Source organism: Plectropomus leopardus, chromosome 9, assembly GCF_026936395.1.
Source record: "Plectropomus leopardus strain MGB_pleo_1.0 chromosome 9, ASM2693639v1, whole genome shotgun sequence".
Taxonomy (NCBI): Eukaryota; Metazoa; Chordata; class Actinopteri; order Perciformes; family Serranidae; genus Plectropomus; species Plectropomus leopardus.
Genome location: NC_142184.1, coordinates 17,752,524 through 17,774,297, shown reverse-complemented (window position 1 = coordinate 17,774,297; position 21,774 = coordinate 17,752,524). Strand labels below are relative to the sequence as shown.

The window sequence follows — 21,774 nt, the reverse complement described above, 5'->3', positions numbered from 1 at the left end:
CTGGTGCATACCTTGTAGTGTTTCATCTGGTTTCTTCCATTTTTTTCCAGTTAAAGTTTTCGCCCTTTGAAAATCTTCTGAGTAGGATAGACTGTGTCATATGCTATAAAGTGCCTTCTGTGTCCAACGTGTGATTGTACTTTCTATAAACTGCTTTTTATAGCTTACTCACCTCCAAAATTGGACTGTAAAATATTAAAGAAAAAACTTCACCCCCAAAATGATCAACTATTCACTCTGCGTTACCTCAAATTCAAGAAGAAAACTTAACAAAGAACAAAGAATCCATTACAGAGAAAATTCTTAATGTATTTAAGTAAAAGTGGTCCATGTCTAACATTAGCAAAACTATACCAAAACATCAAACTCTCACACAGTTCGCACAGTAAGTCTTATTTATCCGGGTGTATCCTCAGTACTTCCCATTCACATGCATTTTTGCAAAAAACATGCTGTTTAAAACACTTTTGCATAAACAGTCTCATGCACAGATGAGTAGCACACGTGGGCCATTACGTGGGTTTGAACTTTGCACTCTGACCTTCCAGGCCACAACTTTGTAAACGGATGTTTTGGTATGGTTTTGCTTTTGTATAATGAGGCCCCTTTTACCACAATTAATCAAGATTTCTTTTCCATTTTTTGGTTTCTTTGTTCATCATGGAGGCATGTGAGAAAAACAGTTCTCTTTACAAATTCAAGGTAACAGAGTGAGTAATTAATATACAGATAATCATTTTTGGGGTGAAGTATTCCTTTAATGCAATCATAACTGTTAATAAGGTATGTTTTTAAGACTTTAAACTTACGAATATGGGATTACCATATTTCCCCCTCACCTTGCTTTACCTGAGAAATAAGCTTATTTATTAAACAGTAACATTACTGTACTTAGAGCACTGAACATTAGCATGAGCTCACACTGGGACATCCATGCTGTACACTATCACATGTAATGTATAGCCAAGTAAAACATGCCTTTTTGGAATTTATTGGAATGAAAACACATTATTTTTGTGATTAAACTGTCGCAGTAATTTTAACCTGATGATGTGAATGTGTGGTTTTCTTTCAGAAATACAAGGAGTTTGAGCGGGCAGTGCGGGTGGAGGAAATTGATGGGCTGCGGCTGGTAAAGAGGCTGGCAGAGGACATGGAGGAGATGTTTCACAAGAAAGCCCAGGCAATGAAGGTACTTGTTCTTAACTGAATTCATCAAATGAAACCTTCCTTAGAATCAAGTCAAATATTTAAAAATATAAAAACTCCTATAAAAGCACAGGGATATGTGAAGATGTCATTTTAAGAAGAATTTTCTATTTAGTTCTATTCTTAATCATCTACATTTTACTTATACTGCAGTACCTAACACATATGACTACCTAATAACAAAACAGAAGAAAAATAGAAATGAGTTTCTGTTGTGGTGGTACATTTATTCCCAGATAGGCTGGGAATGGAAAAAGAAAAGGCACTCAACTGAGCTCAGAGAAATCACTTGGTAAAGTATTTATTTCACTCTGCTGACCCTATGGGATGTCTGAAGAAGTGTCAGAGTGTCACATTGCCACAGTGCAACCAGACACATCTTGCGTTTGCCGTATGAGAGAGAGATACGTGAAAGAGCGGGTGCTGTGGGTGAGGTGACAGACAGAGAGAGGCTGTTAGCCACCCATCAGTGTCTGTGTCACTTTATCGATCCACTCATACCAAACATGAGTACCTAAGAGGCCACTTTAAGACAAAGATCTAAACTAAAACTAAAATTATATGATTCTGATTTTCAGATGTATTGCCTCGTTTTATTCAGGTCTTTTTGTGAACTGGATTGAATGCAGTGTTTAGTGTTAGTATGTGGAAGACAAGTACTGTGCTTAAGTAAAGGTTTTAAAATGTGACTTTTTGCTCCACCATATTTATTTGAGTTATCTTGCAGATTTAATTTTTAGAGTGACTAAGAATAACTTTAAAACTTCAAAGATAAGCCTAGTTTCAATTAAATGCTCAGTCCCTTTTACTAACCGGGTGTGGCTACACATGTTGACAAATAAACGACTGTCTCAATAAGAAGCTGGGTCTGGTTGTCATGGAGTAATACTGGCATAATAAACAAGAGAGACACAAAAATAGGTTTAAATAAACAATTTGAAATTATTTCCCATCTTTGGTGAGCGACAGTTTTATGTAAAGGGAATTAAAAACCTGTCCTACGTCGATAGTTATATGTTGTCCCAAATATAAGCCTGTTGAGAGTCTTTTGTCACTGTAGTTGATACATGTGTACATGTATAGTATGAAGACACTCATCCACATCTGTGTGTGAGCATGTCTGCATGTATGGCTATGTGTGTGTGTTTGTCAGTGTTGTAACAGGTGCAGTTCAGGATGTGTCCACGGTGCACTGCCTCTCTGGCTGCAGCTCTAGCTCCAGGTGATAGATCCTATCAGGACAACATGGTGCTGTTAACAGAAATTGGATTTCTCTCAGAAAGTCTGGTCCAAGAATACAAGCTGAAAGGAAAGCAAGGGAGAAGAGAGAGAGAGGGGCACAGATAGTGACAAACCATTTCCCTTGCTTTAGCTTTGCTTGTGCCTGTGCTATTATTCTTATGCATGGTACCTTTGCCCGCTCGTATTGCATGACCATGCCCGTTGCACCGTGTTACATTCCCTTTGAAAGCATTCACATATCTACCCGTCTACGTGCAAAGCAGTCGTCACTGAGCACACAGAGAAGCTGAAGTACTTCATGCTAATATGAGTCATCTGGCATTTCAAAAATATGACTCCTACTCTTATACAATGATTGCTGGCATGAAAGCAAGGTTCTAATTGAATATTGTTAGTGGCTATGTATTAAGTGCTTTAATAGAAAATGGAGGACATAATCAGTGTTCTAATAATAATGAACATTGTTTTGGAATTAAACCACAGATATACGCTTTCCAAACAAATATTCAGTGTATTTAATTAAAGAGAAACATGCTCTGTCAACCTGTTGCTGCTAACTTATTTTAATCTGTGCTATGAGATTAGATGTATTGAATCTTGTAACGTAGTTTTTTGTGTGTGCGATCTACTTGAGAGTGCGTTAAACCCCTGGAGATGTGAAGACTCGGTTGGCTAATGGCTTCTCAAAAACCGACTGCCCGGGTGCTGGATGCCTCATAATTGTACATCTCAGTAGGGCCGAGTATGCCAGCATGTGTTCGTGTGTGTGTGAAGTAAAAGTTATGGGGGCTGATGATGAGATAAGACAGAATACTGGTCACAGGGGTGATGGAATTGTGCTTTAGCAAAGACAGATGAAAGCTGTGGGAGGAGCAGGAAGAATAAATGTTATAGGGGAGAAAATTGGAGGAAGGTGAAGTAGTGAAAAAGAGGACCGCATGCACACATCTGAGGTGAGTTTAAACCTTGTCTGCTGCTATCATGATTCCACTTCATCTCTGCCTTTGTTATTTTCAGCACTGACAGCTGACCTTGTATTGGATTGTTTGTCACAAACATACAATGGACGTATCCACGAGTCCCTTTTCCTCTTTTTTTTCTCCATCGTTCTCCAATTTCTCTGTTCTTTTATTACCCAAACTCTCATCTGTCTGGCCTAGTGTGCAGTCTCACTGCTGTCCTAAAGCATCCCTCGCTCCTTTGTCTGTCTCTCCCCTCTCTGCTTCACCTCTTCCCATCTCTCTGCTTTTTGCTAAAGTATATGTGGCGCTTCAGCGATTCAATTTCCGTGCAGGCGCTCTGCCCTGTCCGTCAACGTGGTTTTATCTCCCCGTCTCCACGTCGATTCCCCCTTTTTATCGCACGCCACCACCTGCTGAGAGACAGCAGCCACTGCCACTGTAAAAGGGTTCACCTGTATATGTGTGCATGCCAGTTGATGTCATTTTTTTAAGTGATTTGAGGTGAGAGAAGTTTCATGCTTTCATTTTTGTGTGTTAGATAATGCTTTTGATTTGGAGAGAAGTAGATGATATGGATGATAGGAGAGACATGTTTATCAGAAAAATGTATAGTATTTAGGCTTTCTGCAGGTTTTGTGTGTGTGTGTGTGTGTGTGTGTGTGTGTGTGTGTGTGTGTGTGTTTGAGAGAGAGTGACAGTGTATGTGTGCATAATTGCATTTAGAATTGGTGTTTGATTGTGTTCATGTCTCTATCCTCTTTCCCTTATCATCCCCACATTATTGTGGTGAACACAGCTGGCTCTGTCTGACGCAAAACTTTGGACAAGAGCAGTCGTGTCTTTTAGTTGCTTCAGCCAATTAAATTGCAACACCAGTATTATAGATAAGATAAAAATGTCCAATGAAAAAATCTTTCAAAGTAAACATGTGCTTGTAAAGGGCATTTCGTGTCCTTGTTTGTAGCTTCCACAGGCACGTGTGCTATGTGTTTATTCTTTGGCTCAGCAAGCGTCTTAGCTCGCCATTGTTACTTTTTAATTACTATTACCTTAATCAGTTCCCGAGTTGGTGGGATATTATCATGGTCTAGCAGACAGCAGCTCCTCTCCCCTCCTCTTTCTATCTCGTCTTAAAAAAAAGCTTGTCTGCTGGCTGGAAATGGTGGCAACAGCAGACGTTTAAAGAAACAGTGAACATGTTGTTATCAAAGTTGAAAGGCGTGGAGCTATTGTAATGCCCTCTTTGAAGTCAAGCACGGCTGTGTTTCATGTGACAAATGCACTTCAAAGCAGAGTGGATGCCTTGCTGCTAGGGCTGTCTCTCCTGTAATGGCATTCGGTCTCTGCACGCTCTGTACCTGCTGATATCATTTACCTGTGGCAGCTACGCCTCTGTAGTCCTCAACGTGATTACCAGTGTAGTGCAGGGGAAGTCTGCATGGGTGTATGTTAAAAATAAAAGGTGCACACAGGACTTTGCATGAAAATTCTCTGCCAGCAAAACACGCTATGAAATTTAATTTTCATTTGCTGACATGTACTGGGAATTTTAAACACAAATTCAGCATTTCTACAATTTTGCACGGCTTGTACTCTGCAGGAGTTGATTTGAATTAAGATGTGTTTCCTCTTACTAAAAGAGAAGCATCAGTATTGACAGAGAAATTCTGGTTTATCACATGTTGGGTCTCACTTATCTGGTAATGATAACATTACGTTAAAAAAAGAAGCCAGGTAGAGCAAAAAAACACCAGACACCACAATCAAACTTTTACATTTGCTGAAGTTATTTGGAAGAGAAAGCGAAGATGAATGGTCAAACCTAGGCTGTTTTACAGCAAACATTCATCACAATTTAAAGGTGTAGTGTAGGATTGTGGCATTTAGAGTTGAGGTTGCAAAAAGCAATCAACTAAAACTTATCCCATTTGTCAAGCATTTAGGCCCATGGTGGCTGATGCAAAGATGTGAATGGCCCTATCTAGAGCCAGTGTTTGGTTTGTCCTTTCTGGCCTACTGTGAAACAACATTGCAGACTCTGTGGAAGAGGACCTGCTTTGTATAAGAATATAAATGCCAATTTCTAAGGTTGATGAAAACACAGGGATTCTAATTTTTAGGTGACTATACTCAGCCACCACCGGATGTTGTTACATAGACATTAAGGTTTGGTTGAGGTTTAGGTTGTTTTGTTCAGTGACCAAATTGTCAGGAAAACTTCTAATTCCAACAATCAATTTAATGCAGAGTATAGGTGATATTTTGTTGGTTTTAAGTTTTGCTGTTAAGTACCCAAAACCCAACATCTTCCAAACATCTTAAGTCAATGTCATCTTGACTTAGAATAATGACATTTATTTGCAGGGTATAAAGAACAAAACCAACATCTGCAGAATGTCATAACATGAACATCCACACAACATAAATTCTGTGATCTTTAAAATTTCAGGGTTTACACTCATTTTCATGGTAAAAATTCCAGAACTTTTCCATGACTTTTCAAGGACACTTGCTAACATTTTTTTTTTCTTTCCCTGCTTGCCTGGTGTTGTTCAAACATATCAAATTCAAACTATATTCCAACCTAATTGCAGCTAGCTGGCATACGGTATATTCAGTGTAGGATTCCAACATCGTTCTGATGTCATATTGCCATCTGGTTGCTTTATTGAAAACAGTGTTATTAGTATTATCATAAATCCTACACACTGTACCATTTAAAGTTAACTTACAGTTTCAAATTTGGATAGTACTTTAATTAGGTACACTAACAAACATTATTTAGCTTTGCCACAGGGGTTATTACTGACATTTTGGGTGCGCTCTTATTGGAATTATCTCCAACTGCACAAATAACAACCAAGTTATAATAAACTACAATTTTTCATAGCTATGTTCCCTCCAAAATGTAGTGCAGATTTAAGAAAAAGAAAAGGCACATTTATATACATTTCCATCAATTGCTATTATTGCAAATTGTCAGAGTTTCACTTAAGTGAAAAAGCTTTTGGAGCTAATTCTCCAGTCCTGCGCCATTAAACCATTGCAGAAGAAGAGGGCATAACAAGATGATGTCATTAAAAGATGTCCAGTCAAACCATATAGAAAAAATGATAGAAATATTAATTTATATTTCTTTTATGTATTAATTTGAGGAACATTATTGTTTTGTCAGTGGGCCACAATGATCTGATATATTTGTCTCAGTGGACTTTTTAGTCACGTGTTTAATGGCCATCATGATTTTGCGCCAAGAGTGTTTTCCATTGAACTTCATCATAATATCTACCTCATCTGACAATTTTTTTATTCTTGATTTCAGATTATTATACAAGAGCTAAACTACTTATTCATGAATTGATAGGGATTATAATGGTGTCGTACGGCCCTGCAGTCTTGTCCTGCCCTTTCCCTCTGTCTGCCCCCGTCCCTGACATACCACACTGTCATGTTGAGCTGACAGCAATGCTCCCCTCATTTCCCTAATTTCATTAGCTGTCCTCAGTCTCAGATCATTGCCACATCTGTGTGTGTGTGAGTGTCAGTCTCTGTTTGAGTGTCTGTTAAGAGTGATGGCTACTAATGACAAGGCAGAGCCAGCCAGTAGATGTCAGGACAGTGACAGTCTCTTCCCTCTCCTTCTCTCTGGTTGTTTTCTGTCACCAAGAAGTCACAGAGAGTGAGAGAGAGATGAATTTTCTTGAGTGATGAAATGGGAAGGAGGAAGGCAGATGTAAAGAAAAGAGATAAGTCAAAAGTTCGGTTTGGACATGAAATGAAAGTGAAAAAAAAGAGTTACAATGAGACAGAGGAGAAAAGGATGGCAGGTCTGGGTGAAGCACTTCATATTCCCTTTCAGTCAGCAGAACTGCTGAGAACTTGTCAAGTATTGATTATTGGGACTTGATGTTTCAAAGCTCACCTCCCTCTCTCTGTCTTTCCCTTTGTATCCGTCTCTCCACCATCCTCTGTGTACTTGGCTTGTACCCAATCTAAATGTGCAAAACAGAGGAAGCCAAGTGTCACAGAGCACTTTTCCATTTTGTTGATGCTGCAACTCTTCCCTCGCTGGTTTGACAATATTAATTGCTGTCCCCATTGCTATTGATGGGCTGACCCGAGCCAATCCAGCTCAGCCCAGCTCAGGCCTCAACGGACCAGGCCTCTGGCAGAACCATATCCCATAGGACATGCCCTGATCCAGTAGGCCAAGGCTTAGATAGCATTTTATCTTACAACCATGGAACAGCTATACATCTGGCCAAGCGGAGGCCCATCAAATTATTCAAATGCATTGACTTTGCACATATTTATATAAGATTGCAAATATATTGTAGACCTTTAAAAGGTACAAATCTATTCCAGTGTTTCCATAGAATCAGAATCCATGTGTGGCTGTAGCTGACAATTTTGCAGGTCTGTGAACACAGTGCAGGTGAAACTCATCATGTTATGTTTTTATTCCTCAGCAGCAGTTTGAGTCATGGTGTTGATAATTGATCAGTTGATGAGGTCAGAGCTGATCAGATGGATGGACGAGAGGAGAAGCAGAGTGCATAATGAAAGCAAACTTGACCCAGCACAATTAAATGGTTTAGTTTCACTTTCACTGGGCCGACAGTGTGCTGCTCCATCTGTGACAACAGTAGAATGTGGTTCAATGAATAAATTAGTTTGTGGCAGTAAATGTATTAATTTTGGCAGCCCACCACAAATAAATGAATGTGTAGGAAACACTGTATTCATATGTGAGAAAAAGTTTCAAAGATATTATCACAAGCAGACAGGGCAGATAAATGTATCTTATCTGTATTAATTTGGGTTGCTGTTGTTAAGTTGTGTAAAGTAGTGATTCTTCTACTTTTATGGTAAAGTGTCAGATGTTCTCAACAAATTCTAACTCCAAAATATGATTCAATAGATAAAGGAAAAGTTTAAACCCAAAGTAGAAATGCATACTGAACCAACAGCGCAAACCACCTCTGGGAATGTTTTTTTTTTAATTTTATTTTTGCGTAAGTCTTTTTAGAAGTGAAGTTGACTGTGGTCTTGTTCTCAACTACCTTGGGAGAACATTCAGATTCAGGCCACTGCCCTCCCTTCCTCTTAGGGGAGGGAATGTGCTGAGGCAGGCCTTAATGTACTGCTTAAAAAAAGTCCAAGACTTCCGCAACCAGTCAATAATGTATGTGACCCCCCGTCCACCCTCCTCTGCCTCTGTGACGGTGGTTGTTAGCATTGCTCAGCTGTATATGACAGCTTTCGCTAACTTTTACGGCCTTAGTGTTGCATTCATAATGGATAGGCATTTGTTAAGGTCAGTGGCTTCAGCCGTCAGGAAACCACACAGCAAGTACGGCGCGAGAACAATAAGCCAATCAAGTTGACAGCTAAATGAGGGGGATCGTTTATGAACTTTTGAAAGTGTAAACAAGCTGAATCCTTTGTCAGGCAAATCATAATCACAGGATGTCAGATAATGAAAGGGGGGAGATGAGTCCAAATGTCAGAGAAATAGACTGGGCGGGTGGAAGGGGGCGGGATGAAAAATGATGAAATAGGAACGGAAATTGTGTTTAATCGAGGGGGAAGACATCACTTCAGCTTACACTGGGGAACTGGGAGAACATTAGGGAAGTCAATTTTTTTTTCAGGTTCAAAGAAGCAGTGTCTAAACTGGTCAGAGCCAAAGATAATTCTGTCTTTGGATCCAAGTTTGATCAAAATATACATTTTTTATCATGGCAGTCTGTCTAAGCAGATTTTAATTTCTTGTCATGCTGACAATGTCATTGTCATTGCTCATCTTGATGTTAATTGATGTTAATTTTTCCTTTATACGCATCATTTTCTGTTTTAATGTGCATCACTAAGGACAATCTGACAGCTCCAAGGTATCATAATCTATGTTTAGATTGCAGGCAAAAGTGGCCCAAATCAGACTTGTTTTCAGACAGCACAAGTCACATATATCTGATATCTTCTCCCTAAATTAGTTACAGGTCAGATTATTTTGCAATGCGACCTCAGTCTGAACAGGTACATCGGAATTCATACGACTATTCGTAACATGCCTAAACTGAGTGTTTTGCCAAGACAGTCTTGTTAAAAGGCGCTCACATATTTAGTTAAAAGAAGCCCATAGCATCCTGAAATTTTGGATAACATCAGTTTCATAAAAGCCATTCATTTCAAGATCCCACGACTCCTGGCTCTGACTCCACCTTCACATACACCTCCATCAGAAGTAGCTGCCATTGCTCCACAAAAAGCCATAATTAAGAATTTGTCTCTTTTTCTCCTCATCTTTGTCCTCATTCTCCTCTCAAATTCACTGGCTTCCACTACAAATTAACTTATAAAAAATGGGCATGCAAATCATCTCAACACAATGTTATATTGATTCTTTGGAAAACAACACTTGATTTGCTGATATTTTAAAGTCTGCCATGATACAATTCCGATTCACTTTGAGTCAGTGGCTTATGATCGATATGTGACAATATATAACACATATATATAATACAATCAGCAACAGAAGAACCTGCCACCCATTTTATAAAAATAAAAAACAAACAAACAACAACACATGAAATACTTGTAATTGTTGAAGTTTTTTTCAAACTGACTCCACCAGCAAACATGAAACATGTTTTAAAAACATTTAACCAAAGTATACGGTTCATAGACCAAACAGCTGTTTTTCTGCTAGTCACCGTAATTAGCTTAAGTACTTGCATAAATTAGCGGCTCATGGACTTTTCCTCTGTTCATAAATTAAGAAATTATATGAGTTATTTCTATCTTTTTTACTCGCCATTGGTTAAAGGAACTACATCTCCTGACAAAACAGTATGATTTTAATTTCAGCATCCATTTATGTTTATTCAGCATAGAGTTGTTGAAACAGAGCAGCTTATGTTTCCATAGTGAGAGCAACAAATTAGTATAGTGAGATGCCCAGCTAAGTTCCTCGTTTTTTTCTGAGTACTTTATCTTGTAACCACATTGCTTCTGTATGGGATGCACTTTGTCTGTTGACCCACCTTTTCTCAGAAATCCAAAATATTTCCACACTGCTGATTTGTTCTGAATGAAACCGTAAACACTGACTTCAGTGGCCTCCTTGCTTTTTAATATGAAAGCCTGTTGTGTGTGACATCATGTTATTGTTCTTTTTCATATGCGGGTCACTTTAAAACCATGACCAGTTTACACTGGAGTCTGTTATTGACCACACTTGAACAATAAATCCTATCTGAGCACCAAGGCTTGCAGTGTTAACACAGCTATAGAAAGAGCTAACAATGCAACGGGAGCTAAATGTGAACTTGTTAAAACAACACGTTTGATTTAAACTAAAAAACAAATTGACAAATGAAATGAGCCAGAGAGAATTAAGAAAAAATGGAGCTTGACCCAGACCAGACCAGTTGGGTTGGGTCTAATCAGATTTGTGCTGAGCATCAAAGCTCTGTAGTGAAGACAGAGACCAGCCAGAAACACATCAGGGATCTGTAATCAGGTAGAGATGCCAGACTCTTCTTCTAGCGCTAACAAATCTAATCCAGTTACCACAGTGAGTCTTGTTAGCTCTGCGTATTCAGTTTATACCCCGTCAGCTGCAGTGAAAGCTTGTGTCTGTGTACGTCTGTGTACGGGCGTGTGCGTGTGTTTTCAGGGAGACAACAGGGCCTGCCTCTCTGACTGTGCCAGTTTAATTATTGCTGTCATCTCGTACCAAGCCAGAGCGTCAACAGAATGACTTGAGAAAAAAAGTCATTTCCTCTCTCCTTTTAAACTGCATCATACACTTTGGCAGGACCACCTATTGACAAAAAGACATGGCAGGCTCATTTGAATATATGCGAGACACACACAAATGCACGCAGGCAGACAACGCACACATCTGCGTATGCCCACAGTGACACAACACACACACAAAGACAAACACACCACCTGGAGTGTTCATCCCTGTGATATGCTGGAATTGAAATTCACAGGAGTGAGTAGTACCTACTTATCTCTAATCTGTTTTTCCAATTGAAAAACTCCCTGCTACTATGCAAGTTATTTTTACCCTAGAGCTTTACTCCCATCTTCCTGCATGGTAAGTTACACTACATGAATAATATGACAGAATAGATTATTCACAGGTGGGAATCAAGTGTGTAAATGTTCAGTGGACATGAAATTATCATTGGCTGTGTATGATAATGATGTAATGTGTAATTGTTGTAGCCAGTTTTTCCAATGGACACATAAGGCAGATTAATAGACTCAATTTATTAGTCACAGGAGAGATAATATACATTTTATATGAAACACATTTTTACAGGCCATACCACAACTGCTTATGGATAGTTACACACACACATACAACACACTCTCACTCCCTACTCTTTATATACTGACACTACAAGTCAAACTATAACCCTCTGGGTACCCGTTGTTTTTTTTACTAAGGTGATATAATCATATAATCCCTCTAGGATGTTATGATGTGATCACAACACAAAACACTAATTCAGGCAATCCCTGTGAATTCACTGCAACCCCTTAGTTCTGTCCCATCACCACAACTTCACCACAAATTTTACTATTTTCAGGCAGATTCAGTCGGTCTCTACCTCTCTCTGAGTTTATCGTGAGACTGTTGTTGCGGGACCGGAGCTTTGTACCTGGGACAGAGTCACATACACACAGTGACATGGCTAACAGCTAGCATCACACAGAGAGAGCAGGAGGAGAGCAGCTCATGGAGACAGTCTTTGAGTGCTGCATTGAATGACAGCAACATCTGATTGTCAGCAATCATCTGTTGCTTTATCCGCCCACATAACAAGCTCCAAATCAGTGGCAGCGGCTAGAGAAAGACACCGATACACATTTTTTTTTTAGAACAGCTGTAAACTTAGGCATATTAGGCCACAACAATCCAAACAAACCCAGCTTACTTTTGGTTGGTAAGTCTGTAATTTCTTTAACCATCAATCACCCCTGCTTACGGCTTTTGCTTGACGTGTAAAAAAAACGCCTTTTCCCGGTGCATCACATACTGCTGCTAAAGGGTACCTGTGCACGTTGATATCTAATGCGGAGGGACATTGCCCAAGTGTCAGTATTTCAAGTTAGTGAGACCATGTTGCACAATATTATACATGCATCAAATTTAATCAGATTCCATCACGCACCCATTGACATCCTTGCATACGCTCACATTCAATGATTGACATTTGCAAAAGCGGCTGCTAGACAGAGTTGGTCAAAGGTCTCATATCTTAACATGTGTCAGCTGAGAAAAAAACATTAACACTCACACATGCACATGCTAACACACACACACACGAACCATCACCCACACGCAAATGCTGAAAAGTGTGTTTCTATCGACATCGGCTTCACAGGCAGCATCTGACATTTCGCTGAGAGTGTGAGGCTAAGCGTTCAGACCTTTAGATAATGTTATTCCCTCATTCCTCTCTCATCCTCCCTTTATTCCGCCGTCCTTTCCTTTGTTTGTTCCTACAGCATGCTTTGTTGTGGATTTCCAGTAGATGCACCTGCCTGAGGTTTTTGTGGTGCCTTTTAATGCCCGAATGCACACATGCTCTCACATAGGCACAAGAGTTTCTTGTTCGATTCTAAAAAAAGATCTAAAGAAGTCCAGGTCGGAGAGGACGCAGAGGCTTTCGCTGTGTCTTCTGCTGTTCTTTCTCAGCCAATCAGAGCAGGAAAGGAAGCTGAATGAATGTAAACCTGTATCCACAGCCTCACAGAAGCAACCGCGGAATGATATGCAACGATATGCAATGGCCAGGTGTGTTGCTATGGTGAAGAAAATGATTGGCCGGGCTCTAGATTACAGTGTTCACTTCCCAAAACAGCCCGCCTGCACACACAGCAGCAGTAAAACACACACACACGTGCACACACACTCACAGTTACACACACACTCACACATGGCTCAGCTGAAATAAGCTGGCTGATTGCAGTAGTTTTACGGGTAAAGCCATTTGAATGGAAATGTGAAATGGAAGTGCATTACCGAAACTCATAGACACCAGGACCAGCTGTGAATGAGAGAAATGGCTTGCTATGAGAACATACCATGCGCATCACAGTTGGATGTTGAAAGAAGTGCTTGTGTATGTGAGAGCCCTGAAGCTTTCACTCAGGGCCCAAAAACCTTCTATTAGGCCCTTCACCTTTAGCCTGTTTGAATTTCTGCTGTATGCCATCCATTATTACCGTAGAGTTTTTTTGATTGAGTATAACTTAACAATTTCCCCACAGACCACTGGCCAGAGGGACTGGCACAGTTACATCACCAACACTGGAGCCTCCCAAGACCTTTACACCGTCTATGCAGCTGACTGTATCAGCCCTTTACCCATCACCACATACGCACTTCACATACTCTGACATACTTGGACAACTCAGCAACAATAACTCTGTTACAGCCTATCAACAATCCATTTGCCACTTAACACAATGGTACACAGAAAACTGCCTCCACCACAAAAACAACAGAACTAGTCTTTGGCACATCAAACACACCGAACACTGGACAGGACACCATTTTCACCCATGGCAAGACAATTGAACAGGTCAACAGATTCAAATATCAGTGATTGATGACAGAAAATAAACTTATTTTTGATGAACATAAAACCCATAAACAATACTGGAAGAGACTCCATGTCATGTGCAAAATCACCTCTGCTGCTGCTCTCCTCTTGCTGTTTTACAAAAGCATGATATTCCAGTGGCGCTGCACTGCTGGCGACCCGGGGCTCTCATGCATGTATTCTGCACTCAACACCTTAGCCCAAGACAAATTTCCTTCAGGACAATAAAGTTTATGTTATCTTATCTTATCTTCATCTTTGTGTTTGTGCTGCCCCCCCCCCCTCAATCTTCCAAACACGATCAACAAAGCCATGATATCCCTTGCACTCATAATACATAATGACGCTCATTACCACCATATGCTGCATTCCATTTACTGGATTGTGGCCGGTAATAGCACAATGAATTGTGCATAGTTTGTAACGACTATCTGCCTGGTTGCAAGGTCCAGTTCACAAAAAGATATTGTGCTGATGATATAACAGTACAAACACACCCATAAAGTTTTGCAGATGAGTACAGTTTGCTCTTTTTTTCTGCAATTAATGTCATGGGAAAGTATAAATGTTTCCTTTGTGAAATGAAATAACACAAAAAATCTTTTTCCATAGAGAACCCTCCACATAAAGTAACATAAAGACAAATTTATTTACTCGTAGTTCTTGACACACTGTAGCTCTAATTTGCGTCGATGTGCGGCAGCATTTCATTTAACATCACATACGTTTCTTCACTACCGTCCTGCACTCTGTTTCTCCTTTAATGAAGGCCAACTAAAATTACGTGTGATTACGTGAAGTTTTAATCTGATATGTTAGAAAAATGCCACATGAGTGGGGCAAGAAAATAAAATCTACATGGGACCTTGAAAAGTCATGGAAAAGTTTTAAAAATATGTCAAAAGAAATTATGTGGGAACCCCGGTTTGAGGTTTTATGTGGTGCTATAATATTTCTCTGTTTGCCACCAAACAAAAGATGCAAGTCATAAAGCAGGGAGAAATTTGCTTTAAAAAGATTATCTTTCATTTGAGAGCAATAACAGTGACATGTTGTCTGCTTTTGATAAAAAGTGTTTTTCAAAACATGATAGTTCCCATGAGAGAGAGAGAGCATAACGTTGACTCAAAGGGACAGAGATACCCACAGCACCCTACAGGCACACACAGCAGACGGTAGAAGCAAGAGGGTGATGATAAAGTGAGTGTGTGTGTCTGTCTGTGTGTAAAGTGTGTGTGTTGTTGAGTGTGTGAGAGTGCATGCGTAAAGCAGCATGAACTGGTGATGGAGTTTGTTGTGGTAGTGTCCAGAAAACCCGAGGCAGTCATTACCTCTACTGCTGAACCATTTAGGAAAATAGCCTCTTTTCATGAGATGGCCGAATGTCTGTCCTCTATCTGCGTACATGTGGGAATGTGTGTGTCCGGAGGGGTTGTCCTGTAGTGTTGCTCTTGTGCTAAGGGGTACTTAAAAAGCCAGTTGCAAAGCTACTTTCTGCAGGTCTGTTTCTCTGCCTATTATTATTTGACCTACTAATCAATTCACTTTTGTGCTAAAATATTTTTCCTCCTCCCCTCCCGCAGAGACTGGTCGAGGCAGCAGAAGAAGCCCACCTACAGCACGAGGAGGATCCAAACCTGCAGGTATGTGTATATGAGTCTGCATCTACAGTGTATATTCTGACCACACAACTATTATCACAATCAACATGTTCATTCCCTGTTCTCGTATGCTCATTAATTAAATCCTGCTGATATAATTTATCCTTCAGAAGCCAGTGCTTCTGTGATTGGACCCCAGTGAGAGAAAAGGCTCAGCGGCTGACAAGGGCCTCTGTAAACACAACAGAGGAGAGCGAGGGAGAAAAGGCATTAGGAATCTTGTTCTGCAGTCTGTCTCGCTTGACTGGGCTTAACAGTCTTTTCTCTTTTAAAAGTATGTGTTTGTCCACGTCTCTCTATAATCATTTTGTCAGCATATGTCTCGGTCTGCCACAGTCACACAGTCCCACATGAGCAGACATTCCAAACAAACAGACAATTACATACACATAAGTGTTTTTTTTTAATTGAACACACAAAGAAATCCACCCTGACCCTTTAACATCTGTTCGAGATCATTTACTGTGGATTCATGGGTCCATCTTGTTTAATGATGTTGCATTCTGTGGATAACTAAACAAAAACATAGACAACGGGACGTCACATTGAGCCAGAATAGACTAAATAGACAGGTTTCTGCAGGGGGTAGAGCACAAGTCAGAATGACTGAGAGCTTATGAGGAGATCATGAGGAGTTGTTCTAATGCTGTAAACTACTGTTTTAAATGGTGCAAAGTCCTGGAGGACCTTTGGCACAGATTCCTGGAAATGCTGTAATGTTTAATGTATACCATATAGAGATGTTGGTTATTGTTTTTAAACATGCTCACCAGCAAAAGTACAAGTAAAAGCCAACCCCAGATTTCAGTCTCTTTTGGCATTTCACCCTGCTACATTTTTTTGTTGCTGCCTATAATCTGGCTCTTAGTCACTACATTTTTATAAAGCCCTGACATTGCCGGAGCGCAGTGGGGGTACACACCCATAAATGTCCTGAAAATAGGAAGAAAATACAGGTATGGAGCAGCCCAGTCTCTATAAAATTACACCTAAACACTTCTAGTTGGTCATTAGTAATGATTACAAGGATTACTTCTGTGCGAGTCCAGACAATGTTTTAAATAAAATCTTTCATCATATATGTTTAACGTAGCTCACGCTGTTACTGCCCTGTGATCAGCGCCTTGGTCCTCAGTTTGATGTGCTGTGTGTGCCAAAAATAGCTTTGGCAATGTGAAGATTAGTGCCACAAAGTACCCCTTAACAGTTACTTGACTGGTTTCTAGCAAGCTACTTTATTTCTATTTTTTTATGGGATCAATAATAAATATTGGTTTGGTGTTACTGAAACAATTGTTTGATAATCAATGTATTTGCCATTGTATTTTCTGTCAGTCGATTAATCAGCTAATCATAGCAGCTGTAGTGTTCACTGGCATTTGAACAGAGCTTTCTTTTGGTAGCAAAAAGCAGACGTTCTAATCTGTTGACAGCTGGTTGTAGTTTTTGCCATCATTCCATCATTTAGTGCTCTCACTTTTCCTTCTTTGTCTCTCCCTCTCTCTGTCTCTCTCTTTCTCATACACACATAGCTGCTGCACACAGTTGGTACATTGTTCACAGTCTCAGTCTGGTGTGCTGCTTTAGGTTGTCAGCCATTATGATTGAATAACTCTTCTTGTAATTGTAAATATCAAAATACAAATGGCAATTCAACCCCAACCTCATTGTTAACTAAAGTAGGGATCTAAAATACATTAAAAAAGTACATATAAACATATAATATAGAATTTGAATTTAGCTCACCCAGGTGTTTTTGTCCAAATCTACAGTCTCAGGGCAACAAATCCACCACTCAGTTAAGGTATCATGATTGTACCTACAGATGTATACTAGTAATAACCAAAGATTGAATTCTATGTGGGAAGCAGCGTATATACTGTATTTTGTCAGAGGTAAGGCAATTAATCCTCATGTTTTGATGCCAGACTTTACTTACTTACTTGACAAACATATTTTGGCTCTGAAATGTAAACCATGAGTTGTTTATGATATTATATCACCGTCATATTCCTACTCAAAAACTCAACAAAATTTAAACTACTCCCTTGGAGTTCCTCCCTCAGTTCTGCAGACTTGGGCAAATGCATTCAGCTAATCATATCTGCATACACACCCCCAAACCCAGCCTCTGCTCTCATGGTTCTGCCTCAAATCCATTTGAGCAGCTTTCATTTTTGGAGTGCAGCTTTGTGTTGTGTTGTGTTGTGTTGTGTGTGTGTGTGTGTGTGTGTGTGTGTGTGTGTGTCTGTGTGAGAGAGAGAGAGAGAGAGAGAGAGACAGAGAGTGCATTCGTGATGTTTTTGCCTGAGTTTGCTGTGCATCATGCACATCTCAGAACATAGTTTATTAAAGTAGGAGGAGCGACAGCAGAAACTTGAGTTTTAAAGAAGCAATGTGATGCTAAGCCGACTTTGGAGTATTTGCTGCTAAACTACTTATAAAGTGTGTGGCGTGAGTCTTATGTGCGCCTGTGTCTCTGCCTGTGGCGTTGAGTATGTGTTTACTCTGTCAGCTCTTTAAGGCATTACAGTCAATGCCCTGTGGTTTTCTGCTGTCATGGGCCATTACGGTGGATCAATTACTAAATTTAACAACTGACTGCTGTCCAGCTCTGAGTCTTCCTCTCACAGTACCCCTTCTTTTATACTTTTTGTTTTTATTGCTTGATTCTCCACATGCCCTGCAATTTCCACCTCTGAAAATTCCTCGCTGTCACACTTCAAAAATGCTTCAAATGGGAGTATGACTTGGAATATGCAGGCATATATGGTTTTGATGGTGATTAATATTTGAATGTAGATAACTGTTAATCTGAAAAAAAAAATACTCAGCAACATTTTTGATTATTTATTAAAGGTTTAACCCATTTTTTAAGCAAAAACTCCAAACATGCATACTGTTTCCAGCTTTGCTGATGTGAGGATACTCTGTTACTGAAAAATTAATCAAGGAAATAATTGGCAGATTAATTGATGATAAAAAATCATCATTAGCTGCAGGCTTATAGATAACGCAATATCACATTGAGATAATTTATTGAGATTTGCTGCAGCTATACTGGTGTTTGATGTAAGAAAAAAAATAAGCAGCTGTACTTAATGTAGAGTTTAAGCTCCTAAGAATCAGGAAGTGCTTCTGTCAAGTCAATTTTGCACTGAAAAGTCCAAATTGAGACCATAATGACACAATTTTGTTTAGAGAAATTGTGTTTTCTTTTTCAATTGGAAAAGTTTCTCTCTGTCTGACAATTGTGTTTGCTTCACCTGCGCAATCACCCACAGCTTGTTGCAATAAGTTCACTCTGGGTTTGAAAACCAGTCTGGAAAATGTATATAGAAGCAACGTTTGTACACCAGGAGATGAGCCAGTAAGGAAAGATTGTAACATTTCATTGCAAATTACTGTGTATGTGTGTGTGCGTGTGTGTGCGCACATTAGCTGATCTTGGAAAAGTGTAGACTATCAGCCCACGTTTCACCTGATTGTAAAGGAAGTTCACAAAAGAACAAGAAACTAATACACACACTGAGGTTGGGTACTGAACTCTGTACTTTTAAGGGTACCCGCTAAATTACCTCTGTATTACTGTGTACTGATTCACATAAAATCTATCGGTACCAAATTTTGGTGACCAAGAGCGCACCTGGGTAACAGGGACAGGAGGTGGAAACACTATGCTGCAGAAGCTGGGAGGGCTGCCCTCAGAACTCCATTGCCAGCTTCAGGGTACTTTGCGGCACAGACAAAGGAGCTCTGCAGACCGGCCGATTAGAACCGCCGCAAAATGCCCTGAAGCCAGGAAGCAGGCAAAGGAGCTCTGTCAACTTTCCAGCGAGCTGAAACTTTTGCTGTAGCTCCGATAGTTTTGGTCTATTTGGTGTATATTCTTTTTTTTTACTTTATTTTAGAATTAGCCTAGTATTGCTGCTGTCAGTGATGGTATTTTTTAAATTACATACTTAATCTATATATTTGTTAGTTGTATCCAAACAGAGAGCGACAGAAATGAGCAAACACATACACTCAAAAGCAAGCATACAAATAGAGATTTACTTTAATGTGTGGTTGGAAAAGGGCCGTTGAGAAGAATCGCATGTTGGCTGCAACTTACAAATATAAAAAAAAATGTCGTTATTACGTAAAAAATTAAAGTACCAAAATATGGTACTGTTAGGTACCAATACAGATTTCGAAGTACTGGTACCGTTATCAAATGAGAACGGTACTCAACCCTTACACACACTCACTTTCCTGCTGTCAGTTTAAAGAAACATCTCATATAATTTAACACACAGTATAATTAGAAAAGGAATAGGTCATTTAAATAAGAGTAAATTCAGAGATTTTGCCTGTTGAAAACTGCCCGAGCAAAGGGAGTACATAAAGAGACAGGTTTTGCACTCGATGTGTCTTGCTTTATCTTTACTTGCGAGTTTGAATGTGAGTGTTGTTGTTGATGCTTGCAAACAAAACTGTCTTGACAGAGATGTACTTGTGTCCGGCGACTATTTTGCATGTTCTTGTGGACATTGTGTTTGTGCATACGCAAGTGTGTGTCACTTATGGACACTTGTCTGTGTGAGTTTGTGTTTTCATATGCTGCTTGAGGGGCAGTAACACTGTGTGGGCTCACAGCAGTGCTTTATGCCAGTAATTACTTGGCGGAGATGAGATGAGCCCGGCGAAGTGAGTGTCCTTTTGTCTCAGCTTTAATGAAACTGCTCCACAGCTGATAATGGCTGATAGAGAGCCTATAGTGTAATGTAGAGTTTTATAACGTCTAGAACAGTGTGAGATGCCACATTCAAGCCAAAACATAACTATACAAGAAGATATATTATACCAACATACTTGTGTTATATATGTAGTATGCTATCATTAGAGGGAAAGAGGAAAAGAGAAGGAGAAGTTGATGGAGGATATAAATTAACGTAATATTGACAATTACATGTACCTGCCAAATGCTTGTTGGCATGGTGTGTAACCAAAGTAATATAATCTACTTTAATCAGTGATTAACTTAATGGCACATCCAATTGGTGTATGATGCAGTGTTATTTTATTACAGAGCGTAGTTGTTTAAAGTTGGTAGGTTGGGTCACAGAGCAAAAGAAGTCCTAAAACACATAAAGCCACAGTGCTCATTGCCTTGAGGCTGTTGATACCTGGTAATAGCATGCATTTGTATAATCCGACAGCTGAAACTCATCGCTGTTTTACACCTGTGTCTATCACCCTCTCCAGTTAACCACTTATGTTCAGATTTTGTTACTGCCTGTGTCACTTCCATTAAAAAGTCAAAGCGCCAGCACACACCTATTACATTCATAGTATTGCTAGCATGCTCACTAGTCACATAAGCATGTCTTGTTTCATAGGGTTAAACGAAGGACAGTTACAAAACACTTCATCCAAAGTGTTGTAATTTATAGAGCGTTAGCGTCCTGCATCGGTGATGTAGTCATTGTTTGAGATGCATCAGGATTCATTAGCGCTTACACTACAAAAGATAAGTGGTCAAATGCATCCCAGACCACCTTGGCAAGTGGTTTGAGTTTGATGCTCTTATTGCATTTACACTTGTATTTAGGGCTGTCCACCTGTGATCGGATCAATCGAGATGCATGTTAATACCAGGTATAAACAGACTCTATAGGACAGGTCATAGTCATCCATACTCATATCAGCACAAGCAAAAAAGGCATAGTTTTATTCTAACAGATATAATAATATGATAAAATTCTCATACATATATTGCCAGCATTGTAAACTCATCATCACATTTATCATCATATTTATAGTCACACTACATATAACCCCTTAACCAATAATCCATACATCCATCCATAAAAGCCCAGAATGGTGAGTAAAAACATATGTGCTTACCTTTTTCATTTTTTTTCAAAACAAATGCTCCAAAGTTACACTTCTAGTGTTCTCTCATCCTCTCCATCTTCTTCATTCTCTCCCTTCTCATTTTGGCCACTCGTGCTACTAAAGCTATCTCCACACTGTTGATCTACTGAAGCCAGTGTGGCCTGCTGAGGGTCTAACAGGTAAAGTTAT

The 21,774-nt window shown here is 39.6% G+C and overlaps 1 protein-coding gene across 3 annotated transcripts in view; it reads left to right on the top strand.

Moving 5' to 3' along the window:
* Positions 1-21,774, top strand: part of cacna2d3a (calcium voltage-gated channel auxiliary subunit alpha2delta 3a) — a 149,373-nt gene that overhangs the window by 29,479 nt on the left and 98,120 nt on the right. For all 3 annotated transcript variants that reach the window (XM_088082117.1, XM_088082115.1, XM_088082116.1), the window contains exons 3-4: positions 1,076-1,192; positions 15,628-15,687. In XM_088082117.1, the coding sequence (XP_087938243.1) occupies positions 1,076-1,192; positions 15,628-15,687 (177 nt within the window). The remainder of the gene's footprint in view (positions 1-1,075; positions 1,193-15,627; positions 15,688-21,774) is intronic.